We start from the raw sequence: 19,226 nt of genomic DNA, 5'->3' as shown, positions 1-19,226 counted from the left end.
AGCCCTTTACTTATCCTTTAATGTATGACTTTATAGTGATTTGTTTAGGCACCAGAGGTGTTCATAGTTGTTTTGGAGACCTTAAAAAATTTTCTTTTCCTTTTCCTTTCTTTTTTGTCTGTTGTAGGCTTGAACTCAGGGCCTGGGCCCTGTCCCTAAGGTCTTTTGCTCAAGAGTAGCTAGTGCTCTACCACTTGAACCACAGCACCACTTCTGGTTTTCTAGTGGTTAAACAGAGCCTCATGAACTTTCCTGCCCAGGCTGACTTTGAATGGTGATCCTCAGATCTCAGCCTCCTCAGTAGCTAGGATTTCAGGTGTGATCTACTGGTATCTAGCTGCTTTTTAAAAAATTTTTTTGTTTAAAAAATTTTTGAAACAGGGTCTTTCTGTATAGTTCAAACTGGCATAGAACTCATGTGCCAGGCTGGCCTCAAACTCACAGTCCTCTTGCCTCAGCTTCCTAAGTACTAGGATTACAGACATGTGTAACCAAGTCTGGCCAATAACTTTCAATTTCTACCTAGATGTGGCTTTCAATTTCTATTTAGATGTGGCTTTCATGGTGCATATATTATTTTTAAATCATATATGAAATATACTTGATAAATGTAAGACCTTCTTTTAATTATTGATATAATTTCCTTGACATATGAACATATACAATGCTGTGAGTCTTGGCTTTGCTCTGTGGGGTGTTCTTGGAGTTTCTTGTGACTGGGACCTGCTAGGGTCACTGGCGTTTTGCTTAGCTATAAATTATAAACAGATGGAACTTTACCACTCTTTGCCATTTTTTTGCTTTTTACTTGGCAAATGTTTTAAAAAAGGCCTCAAAGGAAAAGGGTGAGTGACTTTTAACTCTAGATAGAATTCAGAGTTTTTCTTCAGAGAATTGATTTGGCATACTTAACTTGGAGGAAGGTAGTCTTTTATTTTGGTTTTTGGTGATTTCTTATAAATGTGTTGGCTGTAGATGGATGAAGAAAGTGATTTAAGTTGTGTTTTGTATTCTAAATCTTCCTAAATATTTTCCTCATTGTATCTTTTCTGAAGATAAGGAAATAGTGGAGTTTGTTAAGAGTAGTGCTGTGGATTTCATTATATTAGAGCTTAGTATGTTGTATACTTACTAGAAATATGTCCCCATTTGACATTTTTCTTTATGTCTACATCCCTTTTTTCCCCATAGAAATGTCATTGAAGTTAAATGTTAATTAGATTGGCACTAACAGCTTTTTGTTGGAGAGGTGTACATCTTAACAGTTGTGAAATGATCAACTCTGTTGTGAGCAACTCCCTCCCCGCAAATCTTAAATCTGTATTGGTAGCATAGTTACTGTTGCACTCATTGTATTCCATGAGATTCACACTGATTTTGCAGACCTATTTACCTTTCCCTATCTTACTGCTCCCCTCTGGTTTTATTCTAGGTGTGTGCTGCTAATGAAGCTGGTTTGTACTGTTGTAGCCTCCTTCACTCTCTGCTGGCTTCCATTCTTTACAGAATGGGAACAAACACTGCAGGTTCTAAGAAGACTTTTTCCAGTTGATCGTGGGTTATTTGAGGCATGTTCCAAAACTTAGTACTTTCTATTATTGTAATTGTAACCTCTGGGGAGTTTCTGTAGAAGAACAGGAACAGAAACCTCAGCTGCTTTCCTCCTACAATCATTCCCTGACAGTTAATTTAACCAATATGGAACTTCGAACACAGTTTTCTAGGATATTGCATGAATTGGTGGTATTTTTACCATTAGATCCATAATTTTTTCCAATGAAATTGGGTCCATGATGAAAGATAATACAAGAAGTTGTAGATAAAAAGTTAATAGCTCTGTAATTTTTTGGCTTATATTCTCTTTTTAGTCTGAGGAAATTATTTGTTAAACTAATAATCATGTTTGCTTCTGAAAGAACTCATAATTCCTTATGAGATATGTAACCTTCATTCATAGTAATTTTTAATGAGATCTTTCATTTCATTTCATTTAATGCTAGTTTAATCACTCTTGTTAAACTTTTATTACATGAATAATTTGATCATTTAGATTTAGTAATTAAATTAAACAAACCATTTTTCTGAAACAAGACCTTTTAATAAAGTTAGAGACAACATATTTATAGATAATTTGCTTTTGAAAAACATTTCTTTAAAAAAGAATTAATGCATATATGTCTTTTTAATATTGGAACTCATAAATTTCATCTTTCAATGGGTTTATCTTTCAGTGGGTTTATAGGAGGATGGAACCAGTGTTTTGAAAGAAACTAAGAAAGGAATTATAATGAAGGAATTGGCGTATGTGATTATGTTGATGGCATGTTTGATAGTGTTGCCACTCTCTTCCATTCTTCCATTCAGTTGTTACCCTCCAATTCTGAAGAGATTTTCTTTGATCTGGCAGAGGGAAGTAGGATGGTACAGTTGTCATTGATAGTGGTTTTTCTTGATGTCTTTATTATACAGCTGTGAATCAAGCAGCTTGTTGAGGATGGGTTATGACCAGGAGAGCCTGCAGTTACAAATTTAATTTGTTGTTTTTTGTAAAAGAACATTTTGATTTATTAGCAATTAGCTCTTGTTATTGCTAGTATCTAGTAGATTGGTCTAAATAAATTCAGATGTGTAATTAAGTCAGCTAAATGTAATGTGTCTTATAAATTAGAGGAAGAAAAATTTTCTTAGAGCAATTTCTAAAGGAATAAATTTGGGAATATATTTAAGGATAGTGTACTGCTCTGAAAAAATACTAAGTATTTCTTGGAAATGTCTACATTATAGTTAATGGTTTATATTAGCTCCAGTTGCAGAAAGACAAAAGAAGTATGTTGAGAGTATAGGTATATGTTTATTGATTGAAGAATTTAATCTTTGTCATAAATGTGAACAGAACTTTTATGTGTCTCAAATTTTATTTATTGTTTAATATTTAAGGGTTGTACTTTATAGGGATAACTTTTCAATTATACCAAACGTAAACCTAACAAATCTCTCTTAGGATAAAGTTGCCAATATTTGGTGCAGCTTCAGCATTTTCCTGAAGATTAAGGATATTTTGCCACGTCATATCCAGATAATAATAAGGTAAGAGACATAGTTTACATATGGTGTTATATGTTATTGCAAAATTAAGTAAGGTCATTAATCTGTCAGTATTAGGAAATGAAATCTTCTCTATTTGATATTTTTCCCTTAAATTTCTGCCTCTATACAAGGCATACAATACAGGTGTTATTTATTTGTTTATTTTAATAGTGCTGGGGATTGGCCGTAGGGCCCTGTGTGTTCTAGGCCAGCACTTCAACATTGACTTATATTCCCAGTCTAATAAAATTGAACTTCTTACTTGAACAGAAAATACATTAAACATGATTTAACATCATCTTGAAGAGTTATATTCTTTAGAATTATATCTGCCAAGGTCAACCAGAAAAATTAAAGAATTGAGAGATTAGTGAGAATACCCCTCATAGTCACCCAAATAGGAAGCATGTAGGCAGGGAATTGGAGGACTTTAGTTCAGTCTAGCCAAGTTGACAAGTTACACAACCACTGGAAGTGGGAACACATTACTGTATTAGTTTATGTACTTGTTTTCAGGGCTTTGAGGACTGTTATCCTTGCTGTTAAGTGGCTGACTTTGCTGCTTGCTGAATATGTTTCTTCCCCATGGCCAGTCATACCAAGAGAAACTCCGCTAGCTTCCTGCTTGCTCTCTTATTAAATAATTTGTTCTTTCTGATCTATCATGGGCTTGAAAACCAGATTGTCATCTTTTGTGAAATGAGAGCTAGAGCGGTTCTTTTTTTTTTTGGGTCCGGTCATGGGGCCTGAACTCTGGGCCTGGGTGCTGTCCCTCAGCTCTTCAGCCCAGGGCTAGCACTCTACCACTTGAGCCACAGTGCCACTTCCGGCTTTTTTCTTTTTGCTTATGTGGTGCTGAGGAATCAAACCCAGGGCCTTGAGCATGCAAGACAAGTGCTCTACCATTGAGCCACCTTCCCAGCCCCTAGAGCGTTTCTTTTGGGAGTAAAGTTTATGTATGTTTGTGTTAAAATTTAGTTATCTCTGAATTTCTTACAGGAAATGTTTGACACTTGGTCTCCAGCTGTATAGCTTTATATATTTTCTGTACATGGTATTAGATACTAAAATATATTTTATTTTGTATTGTATCATATAGTCATGTACAAAGTCTAAAGGTAATTCCGTATGGATTTTGTTTAAATGTTACTTAGTTTTAAATTTAATAAATGAAAATTAGCTTTAGTTTAAAATCAATTTAAATTGATGAAAATATGATCTTTATATTTTAGAAAATGTTTGTTTTAGCTATTTCATATGTCTACAGAAAACCCACATAATTTATTTTTATTCATTGTTTAGCTTTTGTTTTACGTTTTTGAGTGTGCTTCCTGCATGCATAAAGTTAACACTTCAGCCCTCACCCAAAGGATTCAAATTTACTTTGGTAAGTTTTTTATTACTTTAGGTACTTAAGTCTGTTAAAACTGATCTTTTAAAAGTATTAATAGTTATTTTCTTGCTTTGAACAAGAATTGCTGATTTGGGAAGTAAGACATTTATTTATTGGCTGACAATTATTGAGTGTCTCCCATATTTTGGTGCTGTGTTGGGCACAAGGCTAAGCAGTAGGACATTTCAGTTTACTTCAACAACTGTTCAATTTCTGTTTTGTATTGGTTAATGAGAGGATACAAAGGAGAAAATAGTGATAAACATACTTAAATAATTACGCTATCAAGCAGATGGTGTTAAGTCTGTCAGGTACAAATCAAGTCCTATGCTGATGGTATGGGAAAGGGAGACATTGGAGAAAGTATTTAGACAGCTGCTTAGAGCAAATGGGATTTGAGCCAAATTTGAAAGTTGGGCAAAATTTGGAATAGGAGATTCTAGTAGAAGAGAAATTCACAACCAGAAGAGCTCAAAGTAGGAAAGGAAATGTTTTGAGAAACCTTTTAAGCAATAAAATTTATGGTGTGTGTGTGTGTGTGTGTGTGTGTGTGTGTGTGTGTGTGTGTGTGTGTGTGTGTGTGTGTGTGTGTGTGTGTGTGTGTGTGTGTGTGTGTGTGTGTGTGTGTGTGTGTGTGTGTGTGTGTGTGTTCAGAATAGGAAAGAGGTAGAGGTAAAACAGTAGACCAAATTACAGATGACTTTGAATATATTGTTGAATGATTAGCAGTTTAATCTATGTACAAGAGGACTGAAAAATGGGATGGGAAGGGGTAGATCTGTTTTATGAAGGTGCCATGTCAGTTTAAGATGGATTGGGTATATTTCCTATAGTTTAGGGTTTTTCTGAGTGGGTTTATAAATTCTCCTGGTTGTATTTTTTTCTTTTGTGGGGCAATAACTGGGGTTTGAATTCAAGGACTCTTGCTGGCTAGGTAGGTGCTTTACTGCTAAGCTCCCCTGTATGTAGCCCTAGTTTTTGTTAGTTATTTCTGATATAGAACCTCACTTCCTGTTGGGTGTGCCTGGACCTTGATCTGAATATTTTAGGCTTCTTGTAGTTTCTGGAATGCCAGGCACTTGCCACTGTATCCAACTTTCCTTCCTTGAGATGGAGTCTTAAGGACTTTCCTGACCAGAGTGTCCTGGAACTTCTGTCTTTCCAATCTTGGCCTCCTACATATCTTAGGATGAGAGTTTTACATTACTATAGCCCTATGGGTTGAGAAAAGGTCTCAAGAACTTTTCTGCCTGGATTTCCTCAAACTGTGATCCTTTGGATCTTGTCCTTCCAAGGATTACAATCATGAGTCACTTGTGTCAGCATTACTCCTGGTTATATTTCTATAATATTAAAATTTTGTTTCTGTGTGCCTTGTTCTATAAAATAACATTAGTTTCTAAAGTATTAAGAGCATTTAGTTTATGGAAATAGTAATCCCGGTGGGTTTCATTTTAGGAATTAGCTTTACTTTTGGGACAAGTACTACATACATTGCACTCTAAAAATAAGAGCAGAGCATGACAGATGAATATTTCAGAAGTGACCTCTGTGCCACAGTGCAGTTAAGTTCCTGGGGTTTTTTTTTTTTTTGTTGTTGTTGTTTTTTTCCAGTGGTCTATTATGGAGCTTGAACCTCAGGGCTTGGACACTCACTGTCCCTGAGCTCTTTCGCTCAAGGCTAGCACTTCACTACTTTGAGCCACAGCTCCACCTCTAGTTTTCTGGAGAAAAGGGTCTCATGGACTTGCCTGCTCAGGTTGGCTTGAGACTGTGATCCTCAGATCTCAGATCTCAGCCTCCTGAGTAGCTAGGACTATAGGCATGAGCCACTGGTGCCCAGCTTTTTTTTTTTTTTTTTTTTCAATATATGATACAAAGTTTCTGTAGCTCAGGATGGCATATACTTTTCTTTTGGTGCCAGTCCTAGGTAGTACTTTAACACTTGAGCCACAGTGCCACTTCTGTTTTTTCCTAAGTAGTTTATTGGAGATAAGAATCTCTTGGACTTTACTGCCAAGACTGTCTTCAAACTACAGTCATCAGATTTTAGCCTCCAGAGTAGCTAGGATTACAGGTGTGAGGCACTGGCACCTGGCTTGGCATAGACTTTTTATTTTTCTTTCTGCCTCAGACTTCCAAGTACTGAGATTACAAGTGTGTGATATTATACCTGGTTATTATTTTAATTATCTTTTTATTGATGGGTTCTTTAAGTTTTATTCTCTGAATGAACTGTGAACATGTTAATATTTAGACAGATTTGACATGGTTAGTAATGTTGTATTTTGATGTTTTCAAGGGACTTATGAAATATTTTCAAGTTTGTGAGAAACAATCTGATTTTTCTAGGAAATAGCATACTAAAAATGTATATTTCAAAATAATGGAATAGAATTTTAGGATGTGAATACCTATAATAGTATTAGAAGATAATTACTTTTAGGGATATAAGAAAAATAATTTAAAAAAAAAACATTTTCTCATTTTAAAAAATTACCCTAAGACAAGAACAAATTTGGCTTGCAAATTTGGAAAAGCATGAAGTGGCTGGTGTGGAATGAATGAATGAATTAGAAGTCAAGAGACGAAAGCTAGACCTCTAGGAGTTTGGATTTTATTCAAAGTATAGAGGGAATCTAAGGGTGGATTTAAAAAGGTAAATCTCATGATGTGACATGGGAGAGTAGAATATAAGGGGGCAACAACATTTATCAGTGAGGAGAAGTGTTACTGGTTACTACAGGAGAAAGACGGGTGTGGCTTGGACTACTCTGCCACCATCTTCAGAGAGAAATGGGGAGAAGTAGAAGGATATATATAGGAGATATCTTTGGATTTGGAGATAGATTAGATACGTATATAGACATATCTAATATGTAAAATATAACCTTCTGAAAATAGATCTAAGTAATTTACTTAAAACCCCAAATAGATGAATTTGTAAAATGGTTAGTATATTTTGTTGAAGTATATATTTAAAGAACTATAGATTTGACCAGTTTTAGATTTTTGACCCTTTTGTAAACTTAATACTTTTTATTTTAATCAAATAGCAAGAGAAGATGAAAGTATGGTTATTGTTAAGTATTGTTAAGTAATTTTATTGCATATTGAATCTCAGTGAACTCATTTTATGTAGCTATATATATCTAGCTGTATGTTTTCTAAAAATAATATGTACATTTTAAAATCTGATTAAATAGTAGACACATTAGTGCTATTTCTGTTTGACCTCTAGGTAGTATCTGTAATTAACATTAAAAATTCACTTGAACTGATTTCGATTATGATTCATAATTCAGCTGGTATATTTTGCATGTTGTAACACTTTATTCCCCCTGCCCCCTTTTTTTAAAGGTTAGCTGTGCACTGTCATTCTTTTTATTTTCTTTCCAAGTACATGAAAAGTCCATTCTGTTGGTATCATTGTAAGTAGAAATCTTTGAAGTTTGCATTTATTGTTTTTATTATATACATAAATTTGTAATTTACATATAAGTGTTGGTTAAATGTTAAAGCTAAACAATTTGTGTGTGTGTGTGTGTGTGTGAGCGCGCGCGTGCGTGTGCGTGCGTGCACCAGTCTTGGAGCTTGAGCTCAGGGCCAGGGTCCTGTCCCTGAGCTTTTGTGCATAAGGCTAGCACTTTATCACTATATATATAAAAATACAAATATATATTTTTGTATATAGTGATTTTAGTCATTTTTTCATAGAATGATGATGTCTACAATTTTAGTTATAACATATATTTTAGGCCAAAATAATAGAATTATTATTGATATGCTTCTCCTTCCCATTTCTTTTTAATTATTTTTTTTCTTTCCTTTTTTGGGGAATAGGGGCTTGAACTCAGGGTCTTGGTACTATCCCTGAGCTTTTTGCTCAAGGCTAGTGCTTTACCACATGAGCCACAGCTCCACTTCTGGCTTTTTTGTTGTTGTTGTCGCCTGGGATGGCTTTGAACTGCAATCCTCAGATTTTAGCCTCCTGAGTAGCTGGGATTACAGGTGTGAAACACCAGCACCTAGTTTTGTTATTTTCTTAATGCTAATGAAAAAATGTTCTCCAAAGAGGCTTTCTTTAGATTGGAGCCTGTTCCTTTTTTTTTGCCTTTTTCATTCCATTCACTTTCTCATTTATTTGATAGTTTTATTCTCTACATTTACATCTACAGGATTTTTCCTACATTTTTTTTCTTGTTTTTGTTGTTTGCCTTGTCTTTATGATCTTTAGATGAAGAATTTTTAAAATAACTTATTGGTAGTCCTTAACCAGACTACTGTAAGATGATTAAAATTTTCCCAGTCTTCATAGAAAGAACTGGTTGATAAGTGGGGCATGTTTTCCTGATATTGTTTAAACAGTATTTGACCAGAATACTTTGGAATACTTGCATCCACTCCTTGGTCAATCCCAACTGGGTACTACTATTTATTCCATTCCACTCACAAAGAAGAACAACAAAAATTGTACTTGACTCTATGTTTGTAAGGTTTCTGTGGAAGATATATGTGCAGAATGAGCCATGACAAATAGCATGCAGTATTTCTTTTATTATGTGGAGTTTTGGTCTGAAAGCAGCTGGGCTGGCCTATGTGAATAGAGTCCTTACTCTGAACACAGTAGTCTCATTTCACTGAAAGCTGGGAGGACATGCTTTTCTCTTAGGTTAGATCTTACCTCTTAACAAGGTAATGGGTCCAAGTTGTATAAGACCTTGTAGGTGACATTAGAAACTCTGGATTTTATTCTAAAAGGAATGAGGAACCAGGGATGGCTTCAAACAAGGTGAAGGAGATGAGAGAAGAGGTTGAAAATGTAGGAGATTGCCGGGCGCTGGTGGCTCACGCCTGTAATCCTAGCTACTCAGGAGGCTGAGATCTGAGGATCGCGGTTCAAAGCCCGCCTGGGCAGGAGAGACCGTGAGACTCCTATCTCCAATAAACCACCACAAAACCGGAAGTGGCGCTGTAGCTCAAGTGGTAGAGCGCTCGCCTTGAGCTGAAGAGCTGAGGGACAGCGCCCAGGCCCAGAGTTCAAGCCCCCACGACTGACCAAAAAAAAAAAAAAAAAGAAAATGTAGGAGATTTTATTGCTTGAGTTTATTCCTATCAATAAAGTACCTTGAGGTTAAGGGGCTGAGTTCTAGTCATCTTTGTATTCTTTTCAGAGTAGTATCTACATATATCTACATTATATCTATAATTACAAAACCCAAAGCACTAATAAAAAATTAATAAATTTTATTAGTGCTTTGGGTTTTGTAATTATATATTAAACAAATTAATGGAAATAATTAAGACCTAGGAAAATCATATATATTGAGCAACTACTATGTTCTTACTAGTGAATGCATTCTGATTTAGAATATATTTAAGCAGTGAAATGGAAAATGCCATAGTATTATTTCTTAGTATGGGAGCTTTCAATGAGTTTTTAATCCCAAGATTTAATCTCATGTGCTAGGTGATATGGAGAGAAGCTTCCTTCTAATAAAGGGGAGAATGCTCAAACTTTTTAGGAGCAGGTTTAAAAGTGAGGGAAGCCCAAATATTAATAAAAGCAACAATTATTCAGAGCCATCACCATTAGAAAAGTGTACTTTTATTGATAAAAATAAATACTAGATACTCCCAGAATTCTTTCAGCTACTTAACAATACAAGCTATTAGTATGATGCCACATAGGCATGAGACAGGCTAATTATTGTTTCACAGTCACACAGAATGTGACAGAAATAGGATTAGCATTCAAATCTTCTGACTCACCCCCTTTTCTGTGAATACTCACATATTTGCATCCAGAAGGTATTGGAACAAGGGTAGGAGGTCAGCGAATTTGGAGCTATGATCTTAGACAGCTGTTTGATAACCCAACAGCCCTACTTTATTGGCATTGTGCTTTTTGTTCCTAAAGGAGAGCCCTTTTCATGTTGTCTCTTATGACTCAGTTTCCTGCTGTTAGTTTCCCATTAGTATTTCTTTCCCTTTATCTTCTCTTTCGTTTCCTTTCCTCACTGACATGATGATCTTCTCTGTTAAAACTTTATTTTTTAATTTAGCTAATATGTAAAGTTGAGGAACATAAAAATCAAAGTTTGAAAAAAAAAAAGCTGTCATGGGGATTCATCTTATATTTTCCAAGTAGGATGAAATAGATAGGCTGAGTGTGGTGGCCCATACCTGCAATTCCATAGCTTGGGAGGCTGATGGCAGAAAAATCACAAAATCAGGGCCAACCTGGGCTCCATAGTGAGACCCTGTCATACAAGAAAAGAAAAATATGAAAACCTTTCTTTCTCTGAATGTTCAGATAGGGCTTATCTGACCTTTTCCTTAAGGTACTGTTTGTATAAAAACATTCCACTAATGGCATATGATTGTAGCAGTTTTCAAGTGCTTGTGTAGAGTTGATACCTTCTTTGTAGACACAGATTAGACTACTATAAAAAAATGAATCAGTGTTATGTGGACAAATGGCTTTTTCCTTGTAAGCTACCCTTAAAAATCTGATAAATAAAATGTTACTTATATTTTTTATAAGCAGAGGTTGAAATTATATTCTGTAATATTAAAACTTTTTTCTTTGTCATTTTAGGCCAGTCTGCTTAGTTTTAAATGAAATGCCTTTTATGGCTACTTGGTTTTTGCTTGTATCAACCTTTAGGTGAGTCAAACTATGTATCATTTCCCATGTAACATTTTCTTTATTTTTATAAACACATAAAACTTTTTACAAAGTGGTGATTTGAATTGATGATTTTGTTTTGATGGTTTTCCTGTTTACAGTATGCTACCTCTTCTACTAAAGGATGAACTCCTAATGCCTTCAGTTGTGACAGTGATGGCATTTTTTGTAGCCTGTACAACTTTCTTTCCAGTATTTGGAAAGACTTCAGAAGAAGAACTGAAGTTGAAATCTTTCTGCATTTCTGTAAGGAGGTATCTTCCGTGTTTTACATTTCTTCCCAAACTAATACGATATTTGGTAAGTTGTTTTAAGGACTGATACATTTTCTAGCATGCCTATTTTAAAAAGATTACTGATGTCTTCTATAGCTTTTGGAGATACTATTCATGTAATCCACTCATTTAATGTGTATATATTAGTGACTTAGTATGGACACATATTTGTATAACTATCACCATAATCTTATTTCAGTACCACAGAAAGGAACCCTCCCTGGATCCATTAGCAGTCATCTCTCATACTTTTCATCCTAACCCCCAGCCTTAGAAGTATTAATCTACTTTCTTTGTCTATAGATTTGTCTATTCTGGATGCGTCCTATAAGTGGAATGTCAAAGATAACTCAGGCTGCCATAACCAAATACCACAGATTGAGTGGCTTGAACAGAAATTTATTCCCTCACAGTTCTGGAGGCTAGAGTCCAGAACATGGTGTTGGCAGGGTTGGTTTTAGGTGAGGCCATTCTTCTTGTTGATAAATGGCCACTTTCATGCTATGCTCTCACACAGAATCTACTTTTGTGATCACATGGAGACATCTAGTATCTTCCTTTTGGATCCCAGTGCTATTGGTTAAGGGCCTCAGTTATCTCCGTTGCTGACTTTTCTTTTTTTTTTTGTCATGGGGTTTGAACTCTGGGCTTGAGCACTGTCCCTCAGCTCTTCAACTCAAGGTGAGCACTGTACCACTTGAGCCACAGTGCCACTTCTGGTTTTCTGGGTGTTTATTGGAGAGAAGAGTCTCACGGCCTTTCCTGCCTAGGCTGGCTTTGAACTGCAATCCTCAGATCTCAGCCTCCTGAATAGCTAGGATTACAGGTGTGAGCCACCAGTACCCAGCCATAGTTGATTTTCTAAAAGCCCTAAGTCCAGATATAATCACATAGGGGGCTAGAGTTTCAATTTTTGAAATTTGGGGTAGGACACTACACAATAAGGTCCTTGCTATGGATTCACACAAAAGGAGGCATTTTATGAGTCATTTCTTTCACTTAGTCTGTTTTTGGAATTCATCCATATCACAGTATGTATCAATACCTAAATTCCTTTTTTTTTTTTTTTTTTTGCCAGATTATATTCTATTATACAAACATACCATATTTTGTTTCTCAAAGGACATTAGGCTGTTTTGGCTATTATAAATAATACTGTTATGAATGTTTGTGTTCAAAGTATTGAGCTCATAGTGTTTTCATTTTCCTTGAATATATATCTAGGAGTAGAATTGCTGGGTCTTAGAGTAATTATATTTTTAGCATTTTCAGAAATTTTGGGGCAGGCTGCTTGCTATATCTCTTGGTGTCTCTAGTCCTTCATGCCCACAGTGCCTGCACTACTTTAACAACCTCCTTGGCCTTGCTGTGTGTGAGTATCTAGAAATCTGTATAATCTGTATAATTTGTCACATTCCAGCGCATTGTAGATCTAATTTCTGCATATCAGAGAAAATGTGCTGTTTGTTTCTCTGAGCTTACCTTACCTCACCTAACATGATTTGTTCTAGTTCTATCCATTTTCCTGCAAATGACATTTTGTTCTTTTTTTTTTTTTTTTTTTTTTGTCGGTCGTGGGGCTTGAACTCTGGGCCTGGGCACTGTCCCTCAGCTCTTCAGCTCAAGGCGAGCGCTCTACCACTTGAGCTACAGTGCCACTTTCGGTTTTCTGGTGGTTTTATTGGAGATAGGAGTCTCACGGTCTTTCCTGCCCGGGCTGGCTTTGAACCTCGATCCTCAGATCTCAGCCTTCTGAGTAGCTAGGATTACAGACATGAGCCACCAGCGCCCGGCTACATTTTCTTTTTTTTTTTGGTCCGGTCGTGGGCTACTTCCGGCTTTTTTTTTCCCTTTTGCTTATGTGGTGCTGAGGAATTGAACCCAGGGCCTCATGCATGCAAGGCAAGCGCTCTACCACTGAGCCACCTTCCCAGCCCACATTTTGTTCTTTCTAAAGGCTGTGTCAAATTCCAGTTTTGGATCTAGTCATCTATGGTGGAGCATCTGGGCTGTTTCCTTATCTTGGCTATTGGGACTAGTGCAGCAGTGAACATGAATGTGCAGGTGTCTTTATCATATACTGGCTCATGATGTGAGGGTAGATGCCCAGGAGTGGTATGGCTGGGTTGTAGGGAAGGTCTATGTTTGGTTTTTTTGAGGAACCTCCAGACTAATGTCCAGAGTGGTTATACTAGTTTACATTCCCACTAACAGTACCGAAGGGTACCTTTTTCCCCACATCCCAACCAACATTTGTTGTTCAACTTCACAATGTTGTCCAGTCTTAGTGGAATGAGATGGAATTCATTTGTTTTGATTTGCATTTCTTTTATGGCCAGGGATGAGGATCATTTCTTCAAGTATTTCATTGCCATTCTTACCTCATCTGAGAACTCTCTCCTTAGCTCCCTTGCCCATTTAGTGATTGGTTTATTAGGTTTGGGTAGGGGTTGGCCTCTTGAGCTCCTTGTATATATTGGATATTACACCTTTGTCTGATATATTGCTGGTAAAGATCTTTTCCCAATTGGTTGGCAGTCTTTCTAGTTTAGTAATTATGTCCTTAGCTGTGCAGAAACTTTTCGTTTTATTGTGGTTCCACTTTCAAGTCTCTCTCCTGTTGTGTCCCTGGGACTCTATTCAAGAAATTTTTACCTATACCTGTAAGTTCTAATGTTTCTCCTAGATATTGAGGCCTTTGACCACTTTGAATTGATATTAATGTATGATGACAAACAAGGATCCACTTTTAGTTTTCTGCATATGGATGCCCAGTTTCCCCAACACTAGTTATTAAAGAGGCTATTTTTTTTCTACTGTGTGTCTTTGGCTCACTTATCACATATCAGATAACTTTAAGTGTATGGTTTTATTTCTGACTCTTCTAATCTGTTCCATCTTTTTGTGCCAATACCAAGCTGTTTTTGTTATTATGACTCTGTAGTAGAGTCTGAGGCCTGGTATTGTGATACCACTCACATTCCCTTTTTTTGCCTAGAATTCCTTTGGCTATTCTAGGTCTTTTGTTTTCCCATAAAGAACATCATTGTGATTTTGATGGGGATTACACTGAATTTGTATATAATTTTTGGCAGTATGGCATTTTCATAATATTGATTCTACCAATGCATGAATATGGAAGGTCTTTTCATTTCTTGGTGCCCTCTTTGATTTCTTTCTTCAGATTTTTAGAGTTTTCACTATAAAGATCTCTCCCCTCTCCCCCTTAGTCCTAGGGCTTGAACTCAGGGCCTGGGCTCTGTCACTGAGCCTCTCTGTACTCAAAGCTAGCACTCTTACCACTTGAGCCACAGCGCCACTTCTGGCCTTTTCAGTTTATGTGGTACTGCTAGGCAAGCATTCTACCACTAAGCCACATTCCCATCCCCTACTATAAAGATCTTATATGTTTCTGGTTAGGTTAACTTCTAGGACTTTTTTTTTTTTTTTTTTTTTGAGGCTATTGCAAATGGAGTTGTTTTATTCATGATTTCCATTTCTGCTTTTACATTGTTAGCATATGGAAAGGCTACTGACTTTTGTGGGTTAATTTTGTATCCTGCTATTTTGCCAAAATGGTTGAACAGCTCTAGGAGCTTGGGGGTGGAGTTTTTTGGTCCTTTAGGTATAAGATCAAGTCATTTGCAAATAGGGATAGTTTGATTTCTTCTTTCCCTATGTGAGTCCCTTTTATGACCTTTTCTTGCCTTATTGCTCTGGCTAGGAATTCCAGAACTCTATTAAAGAGAGTAGAGAGGGTGAACATACTTGCCTTGTTCCTGATATTAGGGGAAATAGTTTTAGTTTTTCCCCATTCAGTATGATGTTGGCTGTTGGTCTGTCATATATAGTCCGTATTATTTTAAGGAATGTTCCTTATATTCCTAGCTTCTCCAGAGCTTTGAACATGGATGTTGTATTTTGTTGAAGGCTTTTTCTGCATCTGTTGAGATGATCATGTGGTTCTTATCTTTGGCTCTGCTGACATGAATTACATTTACTGATTTGTATATGTTAAACCAGCCTTGCATCTGTGGGATGAAGCCTACTTAGTCATAATTTATGATTTTTTTTGTTTCTGGATTCTGTTGGTTAGTATTTTATTGAAGAGTTTTGCATTTGTGTTCATTAGAGAAATGGGTCTATAGTTCTCATTTTTTGTTGGATCCTTACCCAATTTTATGGTGAGTATGATACTGGTTTCATTTGTTCCTTCTGTTTCTATTTCATGGAAAAGCTAGAGGAGTATTGGTGTTTGGTTGACAGTCCTTTGGTGAGAGCGGAATATTAAAATCTCCCACTATTATTGTGCTGGGGGTCTATCATGTTAAGTTCAAAAATATTTAATGTATTTAGGTACTCCATTGTTTGGGTACATAAATACTTGCTACTGTGATTTCCTCTTCTTGGATCATTCCCTTTGTTAATATGTAATAACATTCCTTGTCTCTTCATAGTGATTTTAAGGAAGTCTATTCTATCAGATACCAATGTGGCCATTCTTGCCTTCCTGCAGAATGCATTTGCATGAAAGCAATTTATTATTAAGTCCGTTAATGTTTAAGGTTATTATGGGGAGGTGTGTCATGTTTCCTGCCATTATCTTGATTTCCTGTATTTTGCTTCTTTACTCTAACTGCTTACTAGTCCTCTAGTAATTTTTTTTTTTTTTTTGGTCTAGTCGTGGGGCCTGAATTCTGGGCTTGGGTGCTGTCCCTCAGCTCTTCAGCTCAAGGCGAGCGCTCTACCACTTGAGCCACAGCGCCACTTCCGGCTTTTTTCTTTTTGCTTATGTGGTGCTGAGGAATCGAACCCAGGGCCTCAGGCATGCAAGGCAATCGCTCTACCACTGAGCCACCTTTCCAGCCCATCTAGTAATTTTTATCTGATGTGTTTCCTTGACTTTCTTTTCTTCAGATTGTATGCTTCCCTTTAGAATCCTACTGCATTGTCGTTGGGAGTGTAAACTTGTCAAACCACTTTGGAAAGCAGTATGGAGGTTCCTCAAAAGACTACACATAGAGTTCCCCTATGACCTATGCCCTATCAGAAAGAATGACACTGCCCCATTTGTTAGGAAATGGAAAGACTTGGAAAAATTGTATTAAGTGATGTATGCTTCCCTTTAGTATGTTTTGCAGTTCTGGTTTAGTGTTCATGAATTCCTTTAATTTTGTCTAGGATGACAAAATAATTAAATTGTAAATGATAGTTTTGCTAGGCTCATCAGTTTGGATTGGCAGTTGTTGATCTTCAGGATTTGAAGTATACCATTCCAAGCTCTCCTTGCATTGAGAGTTTGTGTGGGGAAATCTGTAGTGATTCTGATCTTCTTTCTGTTGTAATATAGCTCCTCAATTGGTTTTGCTGCATTTAAAATTGATTCCTTGTTTCTTAAGTCCAGTGTTTTCTAGAAGTATTTCTTGGATCCTGTCTACTTTAAGTTCTATATGCCTTTGTTAAGTAGGTGAGATTTTCTCTCTTAAGATTGGGGCAGATTCTTCCTGCTAGCAGCCTCAAATCCAAGCTTACTGGCACATATTGAGGGCCCATCACTGTGCTGCAGCAGAGTTTAAAGATGTGACAAATTATCTTTTATTGGATATTCCAATAAATCATGAGCATATCACTACTGATTTCCCTTGAAAAACAGTTAACAGCCTGCATTCACCATTCATGAGGATGAAACTTAAGAAGAGACCCAAAAGAAGCTAGCTGAATCTCCAATTATGAAAAGATGTCCTGGCTTTTTTTCTTTTCTATTATAGAGATTGAAATTAGGATCTTGTGCTCTGGCTCAGCTTGCTTGCTTGACTGGAACTCTTCCACTTGAGGCATGCTTCCAGAATTGACATTGTTTAACTGGAGATGCGATCTTTCTGACTTTTCTGCCTTGGCTGACTTCAAATATGATCTTCCAGGTCTCAGCCTCCTGAGTAGCTGGGATTATAGGCATGAGCCACTGGAATGGACTAGATGCCCTGGCTTTTACCGTAGTTGTTGTCTTTTGTCTTTATTTGGAACAAGAAAAACATTAGTACCTCTTGGTTATCCAAGAGATGGTTGTTTTGAGTTACCACATACTATGGAATATATCAATATATTAGACAATGAAAAGCCAGGGAGTGTTAAAGCACTACTACACTACTGTAAGAATATTTATGATCCTTATCTCTGCCTCCCAAGTAGCTAGGATTATGGGCTGGAGCCACCATAGCCTTTTTATTTTTGAGATAGGGTGTAGCTATATAGCCCAAGTTTACTCAGTGTCCCAAATACTTCCTTTTAATACCTTGGTAGTTTGAGGTATTAGGTTCTCCCACCTATCTGTTAACACAGGGAAACTACTTGGAAAGCTTTGCCCCTAACAAGTACAAAGATCTACCTTGGCTTTTCCACTCAGGAGTGGTATTTTTTCCATTTGAGCCACATCTCTACTTCCATCATGGAGGTATTTTTAATTCTTTGATGATTCTAACATGAAGCCCGAGTTGAGATCCATCTGCTGAAGAGACTAGACTCTCAATTCTCCTTAAATATACACTAACTACAAACCAATGTTAGCAGTACATTCGTTTTGCCTTCTATACTGAATATTTTTTTTCTCTCCTAGTTTCTTACTTCAGTAATCACCATGCTCCTTCTGACGTTGATGGCCGTCTCACTGGATCCTCCTCAGAAACTGCCAGATTTATTTTCTGTATTGGTGTGTTTTATATCCTGCATGAACTTCCTGTTTTTCTTGTTATACTTTAACATTATAATCATGTGGGATTCTAAACATGGAAGAAGTCAGAAGAAAATCAACTAACCTTTATTCCCAAACAAATGTGAACTTTTTGTTATATATATAAATGAAATGATCATTTTGAGAATCATGGAATCACAGAAAAGGGTGAAAAGCTTTTTTTGTGTGTGCACAAAATAAATGCATAATGGGACCAAAGATCAATGGAGGTTTTTAAGTATTACTTGGCCAACGCATATTGTACTTTAATAGTCACAGCTTTTTTTTTTTGTCAGTTGTGGGGCTTGCACTCTGTGTCTGGACACTGTCCCTCAGCTCTTCAGCTTAAGGCGAACGTTCTGCCACTTGAGCCACGGCACCACTTCCAGTTTGTTGGTGGTTTATTGGAGATAAGAGTCTCACTGACTTTCCTGACTGGGCTGGCTTTGAATTGCGAGCCTCAGATCCCAGCCATCTGAGTAGCTAGGATTACAAGTGTGAACCTTCAGCGCCCAGTATTCACAGTATTTAAGTGGTAAAATATGAGAATAATGTTCTTATTCCCAGTATTTTCTTGGGAAATGAATGCTATAAAGTTTATCTTAAAATTTGCAATTACAATGCTCTTTTTAAAGAAAATCACAAATTTTAGTGTTCAAGTTTCCTTTACATTTAATATATAAGTAATGTATACTTTATTGTGCAGTAAGTATTTCAGGAAAATAAATTTGGTCTATTTGTTTTTTGTGTCAGCCTTGGGGCTTGAATTCAAGGCCTGGGCACTATCCTTGAGTTTTCTTGCTCTTACTTCTTGAACCACTTCTGTTTCTTTGGTGCTTAATTGGACTTAAGAGTCTTACAGTCTTTCCTGCCTGGACTGGCTTTAAACTGTGATCTTCAGAGTGACTAAGATTACAGGTGTCAGTCTGCCATTGCCTGGCAAATTTGGGATAATCTTTGTAATTACTGAGAAGGTAAATTAAGCAGCTTGAAATTTGACTCTCATTGATTAGATATGTAAACATGAATGTTTAAACAAAGCAAAGTAGATTA

The 19,226-nt window shown here is 36.6% G+C and overlaps 1 protein-coding gene across 4 annotated transcripts in view; it reads left to right on the top strand.

Moving 5' to 3' along the window:
- Alg6 (ALG6 alpha-1,3-glucosyltransferase) overlaps positions 1 to 18,398 on the top strand; it is a 41,376-nt gene extending 22,978 nt beyond the window's left edge. For all 4 annotated transcript variants that reach the window (XM_042684488.1, XM_042684485.1, XM_042684497.1 and 1 more), the window contains 8 exons: positions 660 to 845; positions 1,433 to 1,568; positions 3,002 to 3,087; positions 4,390 to 4,474; positions 7,841 to 7,911; positions 11,082 to 11,150; positions 11,273 to 11,471; positions 18,060 to 18,398. In XM_042684488.1, the coding sequence (XP_042540422.1) occupies positions 660 to 845; positions 1,433 to 1,568; positions 3,002 to 3,087; positions 4,390 to 4,474; positions 7,841 to 7,911; positions 11,082 to 11,150; positions 11,273 to 11,471; positions 18,060 to 18,257 (1,030 nt within the window). In that variant the 3' untranslated portion in view covers positions 18,258 to 18,398. The remainder of the gene's footprint in view (positions 1 to 659; positions 846 to 1,432; positions 1,569 to 3,001; positions 3,088 to 4,389; positions 4,475 to 7,840; positions 7,912 to 11,081; positions 11,151 to 11,272; positions 11,472 to 18,059) is intronic.
- Positions 18,399 to 19,226: the final 828 nt, after the last annotated feature.

The sequence above is a fragment of the Dipodomys spectabilis genome, unplaced genomic scaffold (assembly GCF_019054845.1).
Source record: "Dipodomys spectabilis isolate Male_0828 unplaced genomic scaffold, ASM1905484v1 ptg000002l, whole genome shotgun sequence".
Classification (NCBI taxonomy): Eukaryota; Metazoa; Chordata; class Mammalia; order Rodentia; family Heteromyidae; genus Dipodomys; species Dipodomys spectabilis.
Note: the sequence above shows the minus strand (reverse complement) of the source record. Positions and strands in the feature narration are given on the sequence as shown.